We start from the raw sequence: 19,223 nt of genomic DNA on the forward strand, positions 1-19,223 counted from the left end.
CACCCAGATCCCCCATCTTCCAGTAGCTAGATATTACACCCACCAACTACCCCCAGCATGGGCGCTGTGTAATCCCATCAACGGCCAAGATCCAGAGACTATAAAATCAAGCTCCCAGAAGTGCACACAACTTCTTATTGTCTAGTTTTTGCTCTCGGAGAACCCAGGAGGCTACTGAGAGTATCCTGCCCGCACGGCAGAGTCTGGCAAGCTCCCCATGGCATATTCGATATGCCAAAACTCAATAACAATGGTGGGTCTCATTCCCCTGACCCTGAAAGAGCTTCTAGTATGGCACTTGCTAAAATCTCAGGGCTACGACGAATGGAGACATTACTGGTGCCTGCTCGAGGAAATCAACAACGGGATGACAGTAATACAGTGATTAAATTGTAGCATACTAAAATTTAATTCTAACCAATAATATATAAATATGCTTAACTCTAGGAACTGTAACATACTTAAATAAACTACTCTAAATTGCTTTTTGCTTTTTTGATTTTGGGCCATGCCTGATGATGCTCAGTGGTTACTCCTGGTTCTGTACTCAGGAATTATTCCTGGTGGTGCTTTGGGGACCAAATAGGATGCTGGGGATTGAACCTGGGTTGGCCACATGCAGGGCAAATGCCCTGCCTGCTCTTATCACTCTGGCCTCCAAACTGCTTATATTTATGAATAACAAACTCTTCCCTAAATTTTGTGGTATAAGAAAAAGAATATCCTTAGTATTAAAAAGGGGTACAGTGAATATCCTGAGCAACAGTGATTTGATTTTTTTCCCCTTGAGTTCAGGTGAGTGCCTTGGATTCTACTATGGCAGTAGGAAGAGAATTTGAATGTATAAATGCTTATTTCTAATGAAACAACATAAGACACATCTACAAGCAGCTCCTTTCCTTTTTCTGACACAATTGTCCTCACAGCATCGGTGGCAGTTCTAGTTCTAAGTGTTACCATGACAACTGCTTTTGGAAAATGGAAACTTGTAGCAGTGAGCAGTGACCTGATACTGTAGTATAACTCATCCATGTCATAGAAGCTTCTTCCTTTGCATACTTGCATTATTTTTAGTAAGACTTTTGCAAATTGAATTTTTCCCCCACTAGACTTTTTTTTGAAAGCGCTTTCTTTTTTAAACTACGGTTTTAAAACCACCTAGTCTAAAAGGTTCTTAGTACTCCACATATGATCAATTCTTACTGGCAATGGCAAAGGCACATTTTCCTGGGGTTGAAGATTTTTACCATTTTGCTTGAAAAACTAAAGTGGTTGGATAAGCAGGAAGCAGATCAACTAAGCTGGTTCCATCTTACATACAAATGGACTTTATATTTAAAGGTGGTTATTTCTTTTTTATATAATTTTTTCTTTCTTTTCAGAAACAAAGACAAGGCAAATATTTAATTTAATAAATCATAACAATCCTGAACACACAAGAGATAATCCCTCCTTTGTGGAGAGAATCAATATACACATTCATTCTTTCCAGATAAGACTATTCTGCTAAACTTGGTTCAGGATATTAAGATTAATTTTTAAAGATTCTGACAAAAATTTAATATTTCAATGAAGCATATATGAATGGCAGAAATGCTCTTATCCCTCAAGAAGGCTGCTTTTAGAACTAGATGGCAAAGAACTACTTAGGGCACACGTGGGTGATGTGCCTTATGGTCATCTGTTCTGCTTCTTAACCTCCCCTAGCATTCAATTCATCTACCTACAATTTCTCCTAATTGAACCATAGCACTGTCCTCCAGTTGTTCATCAATTTGCTCAAGCGGGCACCAGTAACGTCTCCATTATGAGACTTGTTATTGTTTTTGGCATATCAAATACACCATGGGAAGCTTGCCAGGCTCTGCTGTGTGGGTGGGATACTCTTGGTAGCTTGCTGGGATCTCCGAGAGGGATGGAAGAATCGAACCCAGGTGGGCCATGTGCAAGGAAAACGCCCTACCCGCTGTGCTAAAAATCTGTGTTCCCACTTATTAAAAAAATGCAGCATTGTCCTCTCAATAAATCCTTTAGGTCATGTCTATGATCTATCACATACTTGATGCAAACCAGGTGAAGACTGTGTCATGGGCTCCGACAAGGGAGTCACACCACCTGTGAGGCTGGGTTCAGGTCACCTGACTTGGCAAACATAGAAAATGTCCAGCTTTTGTAAGCTGAGTCTGAAGGCAACTTACACACGATTCCCAACACTCCCATACGCTCATGGGGGCAGGAGGTGCCACTGTGAGACTTACCTCCGGGAGGGGGCTTGCTCTTAGAGGTGAGGATAACAAAGCCAAATCCTTCGTTCTCCTTTCGTTGCAAGACCACATCGTAGGCATCGTGGGGGGCTGGCCGGGCCAGGCGGGGAGACCCACTCTGTGCTGATGTGACAGGAGCCGCTCTCTCATCCTCGGCTGCTTTTTCTGGAAGAAACACCACCTGGTTTACGATTTCTGGGGTGTTTTCATTACATCAAACCTTGGTATTGTTTCTTGTTGGTGTGCAGTTTACAATCAGAATGAAGTTGTGTTTTAGGGCTGTGGGGCTGACATACCAACCCCTCGCCAGCCAACACCCTCCACCATTGTCCCATGGCACCGTGATTTGTGATAACTCAAGTACTTTTGTGCTGAGTTGCACAAGGAAACTTTAGTTTCTAATAACCTGAAGATAAGGAAACCAGTGCCCCCTCCTCTGCCTCTGGCTTGGATACAATCTAAATTATGTCTCAAGTTTATCACTGGAAACATATGCAGCATTATCTCACTTCAAGGGAAAATTTTCAAATTTTCATGTTCATGAAATTTCGTAGTTAAAAAAAATCTTCAAATCCTTTTTTAAACCTCCACTGAGGTTTTTTACTTAAAAAAATTATTTTCAGTATTTTTTGGGGGGAATGTGTGCCATGCCTGGTAGTGCTCAGGGCTTACTCCCAACTCTGCACTCAGGACTCACTCCTGGCTGTGCTTTGGGGACATATGGAATAGCAAGGATTGAACCTGGTTTGGCTACATGGAAGGTAAACACACCCTATCTGCTGTACTATAAACAGTTCTGCATTTGAACCTTGACAAGCAATTTTTTTTTTGGCTTTTTGGGTCACATCCAGCGATGCACAGGGGTTACTCCTGGCTCTGCACTCAGGAATTACCTCTGGCGGTGCTCAGGGGACCATAAGGAATGCTGGGAATTGAACCCAGGTTAGCTGCATGCAATGCAAATGCCCTACCGGCTGTGCTATTGTGACAAGCAATTTTTAACAGAATTTAAAATGAGATCCTGAGATCCAACACAGCAAATATTCATTTAGAAGCAACTTTAAGTAAAACTCAGTGGCAGGGATGTACTCTAAAGGGTGAGGGCACATGCTATGCGAGCAGAAGGCTTGGGGTCTAGACCAACACCATCTAGCCCTAAGCACTGCTGTGTTTGAGCCCAGAGCACTAAGCCAGGAGCAGCCCCAGAGTATAGCCTAGTGTGACTCTTGAACGGAAAAATATGATGATAAATCTACAGGCAGTAACGGCTCTGGAGTGGCCATGGCACCAGGATGAAGAAGCTGTCAGGGAGCAAACTGAGAATGATTTGCCATCTATACAGACAGGATCAGCTTGATGCAATGGGCTTTTACCACTGTGGTTTCCAGATGGATTTCTCAGATGGGTTAACTGCTCTACTTGCCCCCAGCACTGCCAGGTGTGGCCCCTACTACAAAAAAACAGTTTCAACCTGATACTGTCATTGACAAAATTCACCAGTTTTAATACAAGCCCCAGACAGTAGTCTGCTCATCCCTTTTTTGACTGCTGTATTACTTCGTAGTATCACTATTTCAGGATTCTTTGACCTTACATCACCATCCACAGTGGGGCCTTGGATCACACCGAAGAGATCCTCTATTTAGTATGATCAACTAAGAGAATACAAAATCATATTAAGAAAGAAGAAGATAGCCAGCAAAGCCATAGAGAAAAACCGGTTCTAAGCCTCTGTTTCTGCTTTAGCTTCTGACATACCTGCGGCGAAGATCTTCCTCCTCACGGTCAGCAGCACATGGCCATTCCGCGCAGCAGTCGTCATGAGGTCAAGGACTTGCTTGTGGGATTTCCCCTTGACAGGAATCCCATCAATGCACATCAGCTCATCTGCCGCTCTCAGCCGACCATCCTTCTCAGCGGCCCCCAGAGGAATGATGGCGCCGATATATATCTGAAAGGATGAAGAGTGGCTTGTATATAGCCTACTACTGACAGCAGCAGAAGCGGGAAGGACTTCTGAACAGTGTGGGCGTACCACGCCACTGTTTGTAGCTCAACAAGGGAAAGAGGCATGTTTCAGAAAGACTCGATCAGAAAGTGCCACTTTCCCATATGCAAGTGCAAATAAGCATGCATGTGATCCCTGGAGGATCTAAGAAAGAAAGAAAGGAAAGAAAGAAGGAGGGAAGGAAGAAATACAGGGCAGAAAGAAGAAATACAGAAGAGGAGGAAGGGAGGGAGAGAGAGAGGTAGGGAAGGGATGAAAGAGGGAGGGAGGAGGGAAGAAGGAAGGAAGGAAAGAAAGGAAGGAGGGAAGGAGGGAGGGAGGGAAAGAGAGGGAAGAAGGAAGAAAGGGAGGAAAGGGAAGGAAGAAAGGGAGGAAAGGGGAGGAAGAGGAAGAAGGTAAATGGATGAAAGAAAGAAAGAGGAAGGAAGAAGGAAAGAAGGAAGAAAGATATGATGGGAGGAAGGGCGGGAGGGAAGGAAGGAAGGGAGGATGGAGGGAGGGAGACAGAATGGAAGACACCATCACCTGCATCACCTGCACGAGGGAATAAAGCAATTAGACTTTGGAAATGCAGTTCCATGAAGCCATTACTTAAAGTGAGAGCCAACCATCAGGAAACATGCTCATTTTCCAGACTGTCACAGTCCGGGGGTCTCTCCACACTCCCACCAGAAGCTCAGGGCAGAAGCTGCAAAATGGTTTGTGCCCAAATCCCAACGTGGCAAACAATGAGTAGGGACACAGGACTGTGAGGGTAACTGGCACCTGGCTACACAGACTCAGGCAGCCATGTGGGTGGACAGTCACCCATCACCCAATAGTCCTGAGTGTTGGACGTTATTCCTGTCGCTAACACTTGGCATCAGGAGACAGGTAAATTCCAAGAAATGCCAAGCTGTTTGAGGGACATCTGCAAAACGCTGAAGTGAATTCTATCAAGTATTAACAAAACAGGAAGCAATGAAGCAAAAACACATGTGTCATCAGGAGCCATTGAGCCCAAGATCCACTTTGGGATCTTATATTTGTCCTTTGTAGAACAACCTTCTTTAACAATCAGCTTTGTCTCTGATTGTTCTAACTGCTACCGATAAGACTAATTAGAATACATTTAATGCTAGCTAAATCAGATGTTTCATGCAGAAATAGAAAGAAGGTTATCATTTTAAGAGATAATTGTTACTTACCTAACTTCCAAGCATGACAATAGTGTAATCTTTTTTGACATTATACAAAGAAAATTTAAATATGTTCTGAAATTCTATAAAGTACATAGCTTCTTTGTCTATACCAAATAGAGAACAAAGCTTAAAAATAAAACCTTTTTCATTTGTTCTCTAAATTAACTTTATGTGAGACTCATGTATAAATAAAATTCTAGATTTTAAATACTTTGCAAACACAGTCCTTCTGCTTCTGGATGGAAACTCTAGTTTCAAAGGCAAGGATGAGATGGCATACAAAGTACTGAGCATGAAAATGTCAGCCCATGAATAAGATTAGGTGCCATCAAATGCAGGGATCATACCAGCTGTCCTTACGGGGACACAGGGGCTAAAGAGACTCCAACACTGGATTCTGAATTACATTTCTCTTAGAGAAGAGAATGTCTTAAGACCAGTTTAACAGGGAGAGAGTGACGGAACAGGGAGAAGTTGCTAAGGCACTTGTCTTTGCATGGCCGGCCCAAGTTTGATCCTGGCACCCCATATGGTCCCCCAAGCACTGCCAGGAATGACCCCTGAGCACAGGAGTATGCTCCAAGCACAGCCAGGTGTGGTCCCAAATCCAAACCAAATCAACACCCACTCCCTACCTCCAGCAAAATACCAGTTTGGCAAAGTAAAAAAATACTTATGAAAAAAAATACTTATGTACAATACTTATGTATTGGAGTGATAGCACAGCGGTAGGGCGTTCGCTTTACAAGCGGCCAACATGGCCGACCCGAGTTCGATTCCTCCGCCCCTCTTGGAGAGCCCGGCAAGCTACCGAGAGTATTCGATATGCCAGACACAGTAACAATGTACAAATAGAAGTAAATAAATTGTTATGCAATTTTTAGCTGGCTTTCTCACTTCTTACCTATAGTTTTCATCCTCAGCTGGGACAAGTTAACTGAGAACCTTGGTAACTAATAGATGCAGTGTTTCCCAGTATAATAAAATTCTTAGACAAAATGGCCTTTTTGAAAAGTTCTGCAGACAGGGCTGGAGAGATAGGGCAGTGACTGTGTTCCCACTGAGGCTAGCGCTGCTTGGTCCTTGCCACCACATGGGCACTTGAGTTCACCCAAGAACAATCCCTTGAGCAGACACTCAGAAGTCCCTGAGCACTGCTAGGTGTGGCATCCGGCCCCATCAAGCACAAACACAGACACAAACCACACAATATATTTCTAACAAACAGCCACTTTATCTTTATCTGTTTTGTTGTTTTGGGGCCACACCCAGCAATGCTCAAGGCTTACTCCTGGCTCTGTACTCAGAAATTACTCCTGGTGCTGCTTAGGGGACCATATGGGATGCCAGCAATGAAATCTGGGTCAGCCACATGCAAGGTAAGCACCCTCCCACTGTACTATCTCTCCGGTTTCCAAACTGCCACGTCAAAGTGTTAGCAAGTACAGGAGCTGTGCTGATTGCTCTGGAGTGAAGTGTAATTCAGGAATGCAGGGGGGCCTGAGCCAGGCACCTGCCCTGCAACACCAGAATTAGCACTGATTAGCCAGCCATGCAGAGCATCACCAGGAGAGGCCCTCTGAATATGCACTCCACATGTGGCCGTTGTAGGAATGTTTTAACATGAATAACCCGAATCCCAAGGATTTAAACTTACAGACTGGTCAGGCCCGTCTCCTCCAAGCACCCTGAAGCCAAACCCTGATTCCTGCTTTCGAAGAAAGACATCCAGGTCTTTGGTGTTTGGAGCTACCAAAAAAGTCAGAACATATGAAAATGAATACTTTGGTATATTATGAAAGGTTTAAAATAAAACAAAGTTCAATAATAGGATAACTTTACTGAGCATAATAACCTCAGAACACCTAATGTATGAAAACTTACACCTGAGTATAGTCCTACCACAAATTTAACAGTAAATCCTTCTTTGGAAACCTTAGCAGAACTTTATATTAAGATTACTCAGGAATAATTATTACCTGTCCCCTCTCATGTGCTTGGTCGTAGGTTTTACCACTACCCCCTAATTCTTTCAAATACTATAGTATTAACTACAGTATTATACTTTGGTGGCTGGAGCAATAGCACAGAGGGAAGGGCGTTTGCCTTGCATGTGGCCGACCCGGGTTCAATTCCCAGCATCCCATATGGTCTCCTGAGTACCGCCAGGGGTAATTCCTGAGTGCAGAGCCAGGAGTAACCCCTGTGCATTGCCGGGTGTGACCCAAAAAGCAAAAGCAAAAAAAGAAAAAAAACCCAATACCGTATTATACTTAAAGTCCTAAGAAAAGAGAGCCCATAAAAGACCTTAGTTCTATTCCTAAGCTAATAACTTCATCTCAGAAGATCATTCCTTAGGAACTGATCACTTAGCTGAATTCTACAAAACGACATTATTAGGCACATTCTGTGATGCTCAGGGTTCACTCATGGTGGTGCTCAGGGGGAGAATATGAAATGCAGGGGATCCAACTTTGGTCAGCTGTGTGCAAGGTAAATGTCCAATCTTCTGTACTACTGATCTGGCCCCACAAAATGACATTATTTAAAATTCCAATTTTTGCAGTGCTGGTGATCAAACCCAAGGCCTCACACATGGCAGACCAGCACTCTACAGATGAGCTACTTCCCTGGCCAATATTACTCTTAGAGAAAATATGTAACATGGTTGGAGAGATAGTACAGTGGGTGGCCCCTTGCCTTGCAACAACACACCTGGGTTCTATTGTATTCCCTAGCACCATATATAGTCCCCTGAGCCCCACCAGTAGTGATCCTTGAGTGCAGAGCCAAGAGTAAGCCCAGAGCACTGCCACATGTGGCTCAAAAGAAGACAATCAAGAAACTAACTCTGTAAGAGACACTGAGGTCTGAATCATCCATTCATCTCACAAAGCAAGTCAATGGCAGAGTAAAGGTTTAAAACCCCCTTTAATATCCAGGGACCAACTTCCTCTGCTGAAAAACACGTACCATTAATCAGAATATTAGGTCAGGGAAACCTACTACATGGTGAAAACTTTATCTCTGGGAAAATGTTATTGTTACTTTCAAGCACAAAGTAGTTGTTATTTCTAAGAAAGCAAAAGAGAGAGCAGCAAAGGAGTACAGGAAAAGGGGCTACGGATGAGTCAAGCCCAATAATGTTCTCAGAAGCAAGGTCTGTTGATGAATTCTCCTACTAGAACTATAGAACCTTAGAAATAAAAGAGACTCATGAGGCCCACTCACATGAGATAAAAGCAATGGACAGTTTATATGAGTAGCTAAAGATTTACCAGGAAACGTGAAGAAAGGGATCTCTACAATTACGCTAAAAACTAAATGATGGCTTTGCTGTGCTCATACCTGGTTTTTATCTTTCCAATTATGGTCAGGGACTTAACAAGATAAAGCTCTGCAATTGATTCAATATGTATAAAGTCAATGACATAAAACGTTTATGAAATCAATGACATAAAACATTTCCACCTAGATTCATCTTTTCCAATGTAGACTTCAATTTCTTAAGAATAAATGGAAAAAATTCATCCTACTTAGAGCTGCTTTCTGACTGCAGAGACTGTAGCAGTAGAAGGAAATGACTTTGATTCTGGTTTCTGCTTTGGCATTGCCCTCTCCTCACCCTTAGCTGCATGCTGGCTCCTGCCTCAGGCTGCACACACTTTCTCCACAGTACAGCTCCCTGACTTATCCCAAGACTCTTTCTAAGGCACTGTCACTGTCCTGTTGTTCATCAATTTGCTGCAGCGGGTCCAGTAACATCTCCATTGTGAGACTTCTTGTTCTAAGGCACAAGTCCAGTAATATTGTCCTAGGAGTCAAAACCAGAGCATGGCTCTCTGCATTATGTGACCAGCTCAGCTTCCTGAGGATGGTGGAACGGGCCTCCACACCCTGCCCTTGGTTCCTCGTGCCAGTCACAGCTAGTCACACAGAACTAACATGCAAGTCACTATGCAGAGGAGAGTCCTTCCTTTAGTCCTTTTCATCTGTTTCATATATGCTTCTTACCTATGAAGGATCTTAATGTTCTACATGAATCATATCAGATACGTTTTACCCCCTACACTGGTAAAATTGACCATTTCCTATTTTGATCCAAATTTATCCAAAACTCCCTTCTCTCACTGCCTGTTAAACTGATTTGTACATCTTCCATTACATTATGTCTTTTCCATCTAGGGTCAATCATCTTTTTTGGATGCAGTGCCTATGTCTGATGGTATAAAGTAGAAATAGGGACAAAATAAAAGGTTTTGAAGAAGAACAAATACTTAATATAAATCCAAGAAGCCTAGAATTATAGCAACATGGTAAGAAAAGGATCACATGAGATGGGATAGTCCTAGGTGTTTTCCTTTCTTTAAAATTGCATTTTTCTATTTTTCTTCTTTTCTTGAAAGATTTTTAAAAATTTCTTTAAAAATTAGGACTATGCCTAATTTTTAATGGAATCCTCCATGGGCCAGAGAGATCACACAGTGGTAGGGTACCTGCCATACACATAGCTGAACTGGGTGCGATCTTTGGCATCCCACATGGTCCCCAAAACCCCGCCAGGAGTAATCCCTGAGCTTAAGGCCAGGAGTAAGCCCTGAGCACCGCTGGTTGTGCCCCCACCCCCATAAAAATAAAAAAAAAAACAAAACAAATATTCTAATTAATTTTAGTGCATGTTCTTCTTAACTATCTCACAACTACTTACGTTTATCTTCATATAAAGTCTTAGACTTCAGGTAGACCTCAGAAGGATCCAGTTTGGGGGATCCTGATCTGACAATGCTGGGTGGGAAAGGCATAGGCTGGGGAAGAGGCTCATTTATGGCCTCCAAACTTCCAGAATTTTCTTTCTTATCCGTTTTCTGAAATGGAAAAGACCGTTACTTAGGATTTTAGAGATGACTGACTAGTGACTGACTAGTTCATACATGATCTAAACCAGGTGCAGAGACATATTAAAGCTGTGTGGGTGGTGGGGTCAAGGTCATGAGAAGTTTCCCGTCTTAGAGGAATTCACATGCAGAACCAGGTATATTTGGTTAAAAGATATTTAACTTAAATCATAAAAAAGTGTGTGATGATTTCAACTGAAGGGAAGCACTCCTACCCTTTCTCCCAACAAGATCCAAATCAACATTGAGGAGATGGACGGGGCACTGTGCTAGGCAACAAATAAACAGGAGGACTCCACAGGGATCCCACAGAACATTTTTAATTTTAATTTTAAAAATTTTATTTTTAATAAAATTCTTGGTAAGCCCTACCCTTCTCACTCACTAAATTTAATTCCCAACGAAGATGTTTAAGATAATATTTTTTTAAAGAAACGAGACTAGGAAGTGTTTAAATAATAAGTGGCACTGTGAAAATCCTGCATTGCCAATTCCAATTTATTATGGGAAAAATGCACCAGGCCAGGTAATCAAATAAGGAAAGAGAGTGACATCTTTTCATAATTTTTCTTCTCAGCTAGAACTTACTGCAAATAATAGTCAAGCAAAATGACTTTAGTAAAAACATTTTCATGAAATCCAGTCAATGTTTTAAGAAAACAATAGACAGTTTTGAATTACTGCTAGAAACATCAGTGATGTTGACTACATTAGGGGAGCAGCAGTTCCTCAGGGAGTGGTGACGGATAGTGCTGTGTCAGAGGTGACCCTTCACTGACCCACATCCTCTCCAATAACGGTGAAGACCAGATCAGCCTTCACTCCTGGGCCCTGGGGTTCTGTCAGAAACAGGGAGAGTCCATCAGAGTCCCCATGAGGAAACACGGCCACACAGACCTGGAAACTGTTTACCACAGGAAGCAGAGAGACACAGGCAAACAATATGACTTTCACTGGAAAGGAAGAAATGATTTCCGTTCTTACAGGAACTAAATGGCATAGACTACTGGGTGTTCTACCTGGTGGCCTAAAATGATGAGCCCCCTTTCTATCCAAGTGTCTTTCTTTGAATAGCCTATAGTTGATAGCTCTGGAGCTGGCCGTCTTCCTCTTGTGAGACGACAGGTAAGTGGTAACTATACTAGGATTCTGTACACAACTGTCTTTATGTCCACTTAATGATGGATATTTAAGCAGCTCTACATGTGCACCTCACAGTCTTGTTCAAAACAGTAGTATGGGTACACCCATTCTCTTTAGTTCTTATTCTCTAGGGCCTTAAATAGGCTACTTGGGTAAAGAATGCCAATGAAAACGCCTGGGGGCCTTTAATAACAATCAAATTGAACCCACGCCCCAACTGTTCTAGAGCACAAGTTTTTACCACCAATCCATGGACTCACATTGTTGCTCCACAGACAATTTCTTGTCTGTCCACCAAAAATGTACTGCTGCTTAATACCAGGTGCTCCTGGACCACATAGCAGTGCTGATACACAAACATGCCTACGATCAGTAACGGTTTTTATTTCTGCCTCAGCAGTCTGTGAAATATTTCTTTTATTTTCCTGGTCCACAAGTGGAAAAGGGTGGAAAACTGCTATGCTGGGTCTTCCTGCGTCTTTGGGCACCAAGAAGATGGAAGTTTATTATCTGCCCAAATACTCAGCTTCTTACCCTTGCTCCTCTGAAACATCAAGAAAGGACCTCAGCCACATCTACCTGTACTAGTCAGAGGACAGAATCCTATCAGGACAGGCTGCAAGCAGTGTGGCTGAACTGTTACAGAGGCAAGCACACCACTTCCTATCTCACATACTACCTGGGTTTCTGACACTAGCCCAGAAAATTTGCCTTGGCTTCTCCCAACTGAGAATCATCATCACCACTTGCTACAGAGGATGACGTGGCGGCATCTCCCTGCTGTGTTTGGAAGAAGAATGTGAGGGCCACGATATACTCACCATTTTGGTAGTTTTTGTTGGTGAAGGAGGACCTTAAAAAAAAATAAAATCAAATTTTTAAAAGCAGAGGAAGCATTCTAAGTTCACACATACTGCTAATATTTATGCTATAACTAGCTTCAACTTCTTAGTGGCTAGTAAATTTTACATCTTCCAGTACCAGGCATTAAACATCTATGATCTCATTTGTATGATATATGGAAGCATAAGTGTTACTGCCATTTCACAGATCAGGAAAACAAATGACCCACAGATTCACTTCCTTTCCTATACTGAGGAAGTTTAAAGCAGCAAGGTAAGATAATGGACATCAAACCTGTATGACACCAAATCCAGATGTCCTTGTTAACTTTTGCTGAAAGTTGGGATAACTCTCCATTACTCACAGAAAGATGACCACTGAGTCTACCCTATGACCCAGAGGTAAAACAAAAATGGTTGAAAGAATGAGAATGATGGAAATACTCCAAAGAAGTTAACTTGCTCAACAGTCTCCAAAATGAAAATGAAATGTCAGAGATTAAAAAAAGAAAGTGAATGGTCTACTTTATTCTTTAAACTATGAATCTTCATAGGTATGGATTTAAGAAAGCCTATTAAAATGCAACACTGTGATTAGTCCTTGGAACTGAATTTTTAATGTCTGGGGAGCAGTTCATGTCAGTTGATGACCTTGAAAATAAAAACTGTCTCTCACACATGAGCACTATAGGGCTTAATTAACATTTCCAGAGAGATTCTACTGCTTAAGATAAAAGCTTTATGAGCACCAGCTACATTTACTGCTTTTACGGAACAGATTAACACCCCATCCAACATTTTGCTTATTCACAGAGCTGTTAGCTCTTTGAAAACATCTTTAGTACATTACAGAGGTACAGATGAAGTATCCCTGGTTGAAAAAGTCAATTTCTATTACTGTCATCAACAGAAAAAAATTAAATTCGGACGCTTTTTTTTCAGCTTGTAGTAGCAAAATGCTGTAACTCTCTCTAATCAGGAAAGTCATAAATCAGGTTTTAAAAGGAACTGAGTGGAAAAGAAATCCATAATGGACATGGCTAAAACCACTAATAGCTAAGAAAAAGTGCCACAAAAGATAGTGCTTACTTAAACAGTCAAAAAATGTAAGGAAAATATGCACTTATAATACCAGTTAATTCTACTGGGAAGAGAGGCATTTTGACCCAAAGGGAGGACCATTAACAAGCAGACATGCATGCACAATGGCGAGCTCACCTTGCCGGGCGGTTACTCACCTCCTCTCAGGATCAGCAACGGCACATCTGCACCCACTGGGAACTGCTTCAGCACCTCTACCACCTGGAGGTGTGTCAGATTCTGCACATTTTGATGGTAAATTTCCTTAATGATATCCCCCTTCTGTAGGCCCTGGCACCACTGACTATCCAAGATCATTTTCACTTTCTGTCCAGTGGGGCTGTCAGCAATTGCAAACCCAAAGCCTTTTGGGCCTTTCACCAGAGGGATAGTCACAAGCTCAGGCTGGGAACCCCCTGAGGAGGCCATGGATGCTCTCTGCTCGCTGGGATCTGATGGTCCATTGAGACGATCACTGAGCAAGGTGTGTCCTGATTTTCCATTCTGGTCCAGAGTCACTGTTCCTGATTTACACTCCTGAGTATTCATGCAAGTCTCTCCCTTGGTTAATGGCTGCCCATTGATGGCCGGAGTGGCAGTGATAACGTCTGCCACTGTGTCTTCATTGTCATCAGGAAGTGGATATCCACGGCACAGAGTGAGGTTTACATACTGATTGACAGGTACCAACTGAAACATCTGGACAACATCTGCATGGGTGTGACCCAGGACACAGCTGCCATTGATATCTACAATAACATCACCTAGTGAAACATAAGCACATTTAGTAATATTAAAACAATCAAATAAGCTAATCCAATAAGCTAATAAGCTAATAAGGATAACATGTATAACATCCAAATTTAAATTAAGTAATAAAACCCTCTCCTGGGTCTGGGGTTCAGCAATAGAGCACATGCACTGCACATGAGTCCCTGGTTTCAGCCCCCAGTTCCACCTTCTACCCCTAAATCAGTCTCTGGAAAATCTCTTACTACTCATTAACTGCTAAAAAGGTAGATTTCAAATGTCTGTCATCTTCCCTTTTGGGTTTCCTCTCTCTAAAAAAAAAAAGAATATACAAATATAAAATCCTTTAAAAATTAAAAAAATTTTTTTTTGTTTGGTTTTGGAGTTATGTCCAACAGTACTCAGGGGCTATTACTGGTTCTTTGCACAGGAGTGACCCCTGGAGGTACTTGGGAGACAAAAGGTATTTCAACCAGGGTCAGCAGCATGTGAGGCAAGAACTTTAATTCCAGGACCATCTCTCTGGCCCAAAAGCTTGTATTGGTGGCAAAAGGTTATGATGCCAAGATCAAGAAATTATTTAAAAATGTAACTGAAAACTTCATGTTATTATTGTCAGGACATCCTCTGAGTCATACATACCTAAAGGGTCATATACTGGGCACATTTTGCAGGTAACAAAGAACTCCATTGGCTACTACTACAAATAGACAATTTTTAAACACCAACTAATTATTTGAATTTAAAAAGACAATAACTTCAATGCAATTAAAATTTCATTCTGGCTTGGAAAATGTAGAATTGATAATTAGAATGTTTAATGTTATGAATGGGTTTTCTTTCCATCTCATTTTTCCTATAGAGACTGCCAACTTACTGAAATCATGATTCCAAGAAATTCAAACTTCAAAAGGAAAAACAAGTGACAACAGAAAGTCTCCATAAGCAAAGACTAGACTACTCAAGACACTGAAAAGTCAACTGCTTCCCTCCTGGCAGTGCTTGGCTTTGCACCCTTCAACGCTACTCTGCTAACTTTGGTTGCAGAGTTCTGACTGCTTGACATTCATTAGCTATGTATTTTCTAGTGCGGCTTTAACTTTTAAAAATTGTCCCAAAATGTTTTGTACATTTGAATATGATTATTTCAAAGGTTATTGCCTAATAAAGTGTGCTGATTGCAGGTAAGCTAAAAAAAATCAACATGAATGGTATTCAAAACAAATGTTAGTCTTTGGAAATTTCTCTTATAATCTAGATGAAGATAGAGGAATTAGGACAAAACTCTGATTTGCTTCCTCTGATTTATGTTGCCCAGATGTTCATGGAAGTGTTGCACTGCTATCCAAATTAGATATTAGTTTTAGCCAAATTTAAATTTTCATTATGAAATCCTAATAGAACATGCAATAATTAAGAGCCATGTTTCATAGACAAAATGTTGAAAAGCCAAAGGACTGAAAAAAAATTTACTTATTTTAATCTCTAGAAGTTTGCAAATTATAAAGAAAATCTAAAATTAATTTTATTTATAAATATAACTCTTGATTCTTTTAATTCTTCTTGTTCTGAGTCTCTAACAATATGTGGGAAGCACAGTATGAGAGATCCCATATCCTCATTAAATATAAATCAATACTGTAGCAATGATCATAAGTACTATGGTAAACCGGAAAGTCTAGCAAGCTGAGTAATAAGCAAACTCAAAATCTTTCTCGAATAAAGAAATGCTCAACACCCCTACCCTCAACCCACCAATCAGAGCTAGTCTTGAATTTCGTTTAGTTCTGTTGTCATAAACACTGTCCCATAAACGTGTCTAATGATTACTGAGTAAAGACTTTGGGAAAACTATAGTAGCCTACACATAACCAGACAGAATCAAACAAATAAGTTGATTGTTTTTGTTTGTTTTTGGGTCATGCCCAGCAGCACTCAGGGTCTATTCCTTGCTCTGTACTCAGGAATCACTTCATGCAGTGCTCAGAGGACTATATGAGGTACTAGGGATCGAACCCAGGCCTGCCAGATGCAAAACTCTACCCACTGTACTATTACTCTGGTCCCAAATAATATCATTTCTCTGAACTGAATGAGAAATCCTTGGCTTGGTAATGCAAAAAGGTTTATTTTCTACACATTTTTTGAACCTTTTATTATTATTTTTTTTTATTTTGGGAAGGGGAGATATATCTGGCAGTGATCAAGCACTGCTTGGGAGTTGACCCCTGGTGGTGCTCAGGGGAAAAATGTGAATCTCTATTATGAAATCCTATTGCATATGCAATAGCTAAGAGATAGGTGTCATCAAGAGGTGCCTGGGATGGAACTTGGGTGTCCTTCATGCCAAGGAGGGGCTTGGCTGATTTTTATAACATATTCTCTCTCGAAATCAGTGTGTGCTAAACTATTTGACTACAGGAATCTGCCACTTCAGCTATATAACTCATGCACTCTCTTTAGAAATAATTTCACAGTCAGTTTTGGATGGGGCCACAGGGCTGCTGGCAGTCCTGGAGCGAGGGTCACCTGGAGCCATCTTCCCGTCCTGAGCCGCAGGCCCATCCTTCAGCACGTTCTTCACCTGCAGAAACTCATCAGGCCGATCCCCGCCGATGATGGTAAAGCCGAATCCCATTGTGCTTTTTTTTAAAGATGCTCGAACAAGCACACCTTTTAGCTGAGAGGGATCACGAGTGAAGTGTGACTTTTCTGTATCTGTGCCAGAACAAGAATGAATTTGGGGAAGAACATAATGAAACACCCCTCAAAGTCAAGCTCCCAGGCAATTTATAAACCTTAAATACAACCAACTAAAAAGGAATGAAAATGAGACACACAAGCTGTAGGAATGATTCGAATTTAAAAACATAACAAAATCACTGAAAATGCTAATTAAGGAATCCTTTCTCTTTTATTGTACTCTTTTGCTTCACCTGAAAGATGAAAAGCACCTGCTAATCTCTTCCTCATCGCCCTGCTCATACCTACTTTCTCTCATCCCAGAGTCCATAAGATGAAGTCCAAATGATGCGCCCAAAGGACTCATTATTAAATATCCAAAAGTCTTGAACAGACACTCAACTGTTCTTTTATTCCTTTCTTCCAACAATTCTATTGCTTTTTCCTGGCGGGGGCGGGGGGGTGCACCTGCTAGTGCTCAGGGGCATACTCCTGGTTCTGTGCAGGAACTTTAAGGGGCCGGGGACTGAATCCGGGACTCTAGCATACAAAGCAGGAACTCAGCAATTCTGCCCACTGGCTCTCGCGCTGGCATGGGACACTGGCCATTTCATTTAAATTAGCACACCACTGACTTTGGTGTAGAAAACACTACATGAGCAGATCAAGGCCATCGTCACAATTATGAAGATGCTCATGATGAAAGGAGTGAAGCTGTGCATGCTGGGCAAGCTGCTTCATGCATGCTTTTTTCCCTTTTGCTCATGTGTAGTAGATTCCTGAAGAAGGAAAAACACCACTGCCGTGTTGAAAAGTCTAGTCTTAGAGATTTCCCTAGGAGATCCTAGAACTGAAAGTAATCCACAGTGCCAAATAATAACAGATCCATCTCCCTCCATCCTACTGCCTTTCACCCCAGAAGGGCACTCATGAACAACACACATAAGCAGATCATGAAGCTTTATACTTTGCAAAATAACTCTTTGGATTATTTTTTAAAATGATAGATTTATTTTTTATTTTAGGCACACTGCAAAATTTATGGTAGGGCTTCATGGTGTAATATTCGCACTTCCTCACCCCCCAAGAGTGTCTTCTTTCCTCTCTCATTGGCTCACATCCCCCAGCCTTCCTCTGGCAAGCTCGGTCCTGCAAGTTCCGCTGCCTTGGCCATTTGTTATCCCTTACTATGCTTCTTTATCTCCCACATAGGAGAGAGATCATTCTGTGTCCGTTGTCCCTCTCCTTCTGAACTGACTTCACTCAGCACAATATCCCCCAGGCTCTCCAACGGACTTATATTGAGATATAATTCACACCTAATACAATTTAACCAGTTAAAGTACAAAACTCAATGTTATACAACTCTGCTCATAGTAGAATTTTAGAAAAGTTTCTCACCCCACCAAACAGAAATGCCATTACAGCAGTCACTAAGACACCTGCTTTACCACTCCCTTGTCTTATGTGATCTCTTAGATACCTTCTTTCACTGTGCATCTTTGAGGTTTAGCTGTGCTTACAGCAGGTGTTACTTTGCCCCTTTTGTCATGTAACATTTCGCCTTGTGGTTACAAAACATTATATATGAGTTTTTCACTGTTTCCACTATTTGCTATCCTGAGTAAGTTGCTATGAATGTTACATCCAAGGCTCTGTGTGGGCCTGTGCTTTCATTCCTTTTAGGTACCGTAAGAATGTTGCTGCAACAATTACCATAAACACGTTGTGACTACACTGAACATTTGAAAGCTTGCCAAATTTTCCCCAAGGGGCTGCCCCCTTTTATAGTCCTAGAAACATAGGTGGGTTCCAATGTCTCTCCCTCCTTGCCAGCACTTGTTACTTTCTGTCTTCTCAGTTACAGATGCTTTCATGGATGTGGCTGGACAGCTCTTCTTTAGTTCCCTAAGAAGTGGAAGGAACTAGGACTGGTTTTCAGTGTGTAGCCAGCCGCCCGCGGATTACGCTCAGCATCAGTTGTGAATGACTGCTACAATCCTTCATAGCAAAGTGTTTTAAGAGCAAAACATTAAAGTTCACTATCTGTGAGACAAAAGCAACCCTTCAAGCAACCCTTCAATGGGACAGATCATGCAGAATATAACCAGCACAGGTAGGGTAGCTCTGGGAAGACTGACTAAGCTGCTTCATAATTCCTCTCAGATTGGCAGATCTCTTACAAATAAAAGCATCAGGTAACTTTAAAAATAAGCTATTTGGGGCTTTTCAAAGAGGACAGCATCTCACCACAGCCTATTTCTGAGGCTGCTCTGAGTTTGGCTGATCTGTGTGCACTGGGTAGTGGGTGGGCAGATGTGTCCGTGAGCATCACCGGCAGTCAGACTAGCAACCTGAATGCAAGTAATTCAACTGGC

At 41.7% G+C, this 19,223-nt stretch overlaps 1 protein-coding gene across 4 annotated transcripts in view; it reads right to left on the reverse strand.

Annotated features, from left to right (window-relative positions):
* MAGI3 (membrane associated guanylate kinase, WW and PDZ domain containing 3) overlaps positions 1–19,223 on the reverse strand; it is a 312,781-nt gene that overhangs the window by 30,900 nt on the left and 262,658 nt on the right. For all 4 annotated transcript variants that reach the window (XM_056139117.1, XM_056139116.1, XM_056139119.1 and 1 more), the window contains exons 9-15: positions 16,693–16,881; positions 13,572–14,177; positions 12,313–12,344; positions 10,162–10,318; positions 7,111–7,202; positions 4,023–4,215; positions 2,259–2,429 (exon numbers count right to left, since the gene is read on the reverse strand). In XM_056139117.1, coding sequence (XP_055995092.1) covers positions 2,259–2,429; positions 4,023–4,215; positions 7,111–7,202; positions 10,162–10,318; positions 12,313–12,344; positions 13,572–14,177; positions 16,693–16,881 — 1,440 coding nt within the window. The remainder of the gene's footprint in view (positions 1–2,258; positions 2,430–4,022; positions 4,216–7,110; positions 7,203–10,161; positions 10,319–12,312; positions 12,345–13,571; positions 14,178–16,692; positions 16,882–19,223) is intronic.

This window comes from Sorex fumeus, unplaced genomic scaffold (genome assembly GCF_029834395.1).
Source record: "Sorex fumeus unplaced genomic scaffold, SorFum_2.1 ptg000131l, whole genome shotgun sequence".
Lineage (NCBI taxonomy): Eukaryota > Metazoa > Chordata > Mammalia > Eulipotyphla > Soricidae > Sorex > Sorex fumeus.